At 51.1% G+C, this 1,662-nt stretch overlaps 1 protein-coding gene across 1 annotated transcript in view; it reads left to right on the forward strand.

The window, feature by feature from the left end:
- Positions 1 to 338: 338 nt before the first annotated feature.
- Positions 339 to 1,662, forward strand: part of WRN (Werner syndrome, RecQ helicase-like) — a gene marked incomplete at its 5' end in the record, with an annotated part of 25,408 nt that continues 24,084 nt past the window's right edge. The window contains 2 exons of the mRNA XM_010132663.1: positions 339 to 398; positions 1,401 to 1,516. Of these exons, the coding sequence (XP_010130965.1) occupies positions 339 to 398; positions 1,401 to 1,516 (176 nt within the window). The remainder of the gene's footprint in view (positions 399 to 1,400; positions 1,517 to 1,662) is intronic.

Consider the following 1,662-nt stretch of genomic DNA (forward strand, 5'->3'; position numbering starts at 1 on the left):
CTGGCCGGTGTGTGTCTCCCTAGCTGAGTTAAACCGCTCTGTGGAGTGCCTTGCAGCTTCTCCTGGGCTTTGTCCTTGTCTTGCTCATATGAACAAGAATATAATGCCTAAAGCTATTGCGCTGTTCAATGTGGGCAGCTCAGTCCATGCCTGTTCTGGTGCATTAAGCATTTTAAAATCAAGGCAGTGTCCTCTGTGACTTGGCCTGGTGACAGGAACAGCTCATCTCTGTACGGGCTATTGATTGTTCTATTTCTTTGTCCTTTGTCTTCATGTAAAAGTGACAGCAATGTGGGGGAAAAGTGAATAAAATGGATTTGCTGGCTCCTGGTCTGCAGGATAAATACCCGCAGTGGATGCTCACGCCAAACCGCGGGGGAGCTCTGGGCGATAAAAAGGTACGTCATTGCGTGGGGGAAACCTCCTGCTGCTGGAGGCTGCGTGATACACCACGTGCTTCTAGTTCGAGCTGGTGTCTGTGACCGTCACAGCTGTCCTGGCCGATGAACTGGGGTTAAATTTTGCTGCTTTCATTTTTTAATGGTTAGTTTAGCTTGTTAAAGTCTCTGTTTTAAAAATTTCCTGTACTGACCAAAGGCTTTCACTGTTACTGCGATAGAAGTTTGTTCCTGACTGTGGCCAAACCAGTGTACGGGAGCTGTTGCTCCCCCAGTGGTGTGGGCTGGACACCGATGAGGACGGGAGGGTTCATCTGTGTTAGTTCAGAGCTCAGCACACAGCGGCCCTGACTTGCAGCCTCATGGGAGGTTTTTTCTGGTGAAGCTCTTGGGCTTTCCGTGTTTGCAGGAGTTCAGAAGGTTTTGCAGCTCAGAGGAAGAGTTAGTTGATCACCAAGATGATGTTGAAGTTTCTGGTGTTCTAAGAACGTTTTCTTTCTGCCTATGCGAGCAGTTTTAGTGTGAAGTTTCCCATGGGAAGGGACCAGCTTTAACATCTGAGGCTGCTTTGTTTACTCCAGAACCTCCCTTTCCAGGCAACTTATTTCTGGAACGATTAGAACCTGGTTTGTGGCCTCTTCTGGCTGACAGGATTTGTCCTTCAAGAGCTGTTGTGGGATTCTTAACCATAGTTGCTCTGGCTGGTGTTGCTTCCTTGCTCATTTTTTAACCTGCCTGAAGGTTAACTGAGGTGAGAACTCAGCCTGCAAGATTTCAGTCTGAGCACTTGGAGTGAAGCAGAGAACTTGGAGTTTGGGCTGGGGGAGGTGTCACCCTGCTGTCAGTGGACAGTGGTGCTGGCCCTGTGAGTGGAGCTGGAACCTGTAAGGTTGGGAAGCCGCTGCTGCCCACCTGCATGGAGTGGAGCATGACGGTGGCAGTGCTGATGCGCCTGTGTGGCAGGGCTGGGGGATGGAGCCTCTTCCGCCTGTCGTTCCCCAGGAGCCAGTGGTTCGGAGGAGCCTGCTGGAGGACGGGCTGCCCTTCCTGGAGTTTGGCGGCTCTGTTGTGTACAGCTACGAAGCCAGCGACTGCTCCCTGATCTCAGAAGACATCAGGTAATCACTCTCACTCTTTTTTCCCCTCTTTTTGGAGTGCTTTTTCCTCTCTGAAAAGGGCTTGGCTTGGCTGTCTGTCTCCTACTGACTGGCTCTGTCCAGAGGACCGCGGTTCAGGCACAAGAAGGGTACCGTCAACTTAGCGC

This window comes from Buceros rhinoceros, unplaced genomic scaffold (assembly GCF_000710305.1).
Source record: "Buceros rhinoceros silvestris isolate BGI_N320 unplaced genomic scaffold, ASM71030v1 scaffold38573, whole genome shotgun sequence".
NCBI lineage: Eukaryota > Metazoa > Chordata > Aves > Bucerotiformes > Bucerotidae > Buceros > Buceros rhinoceros.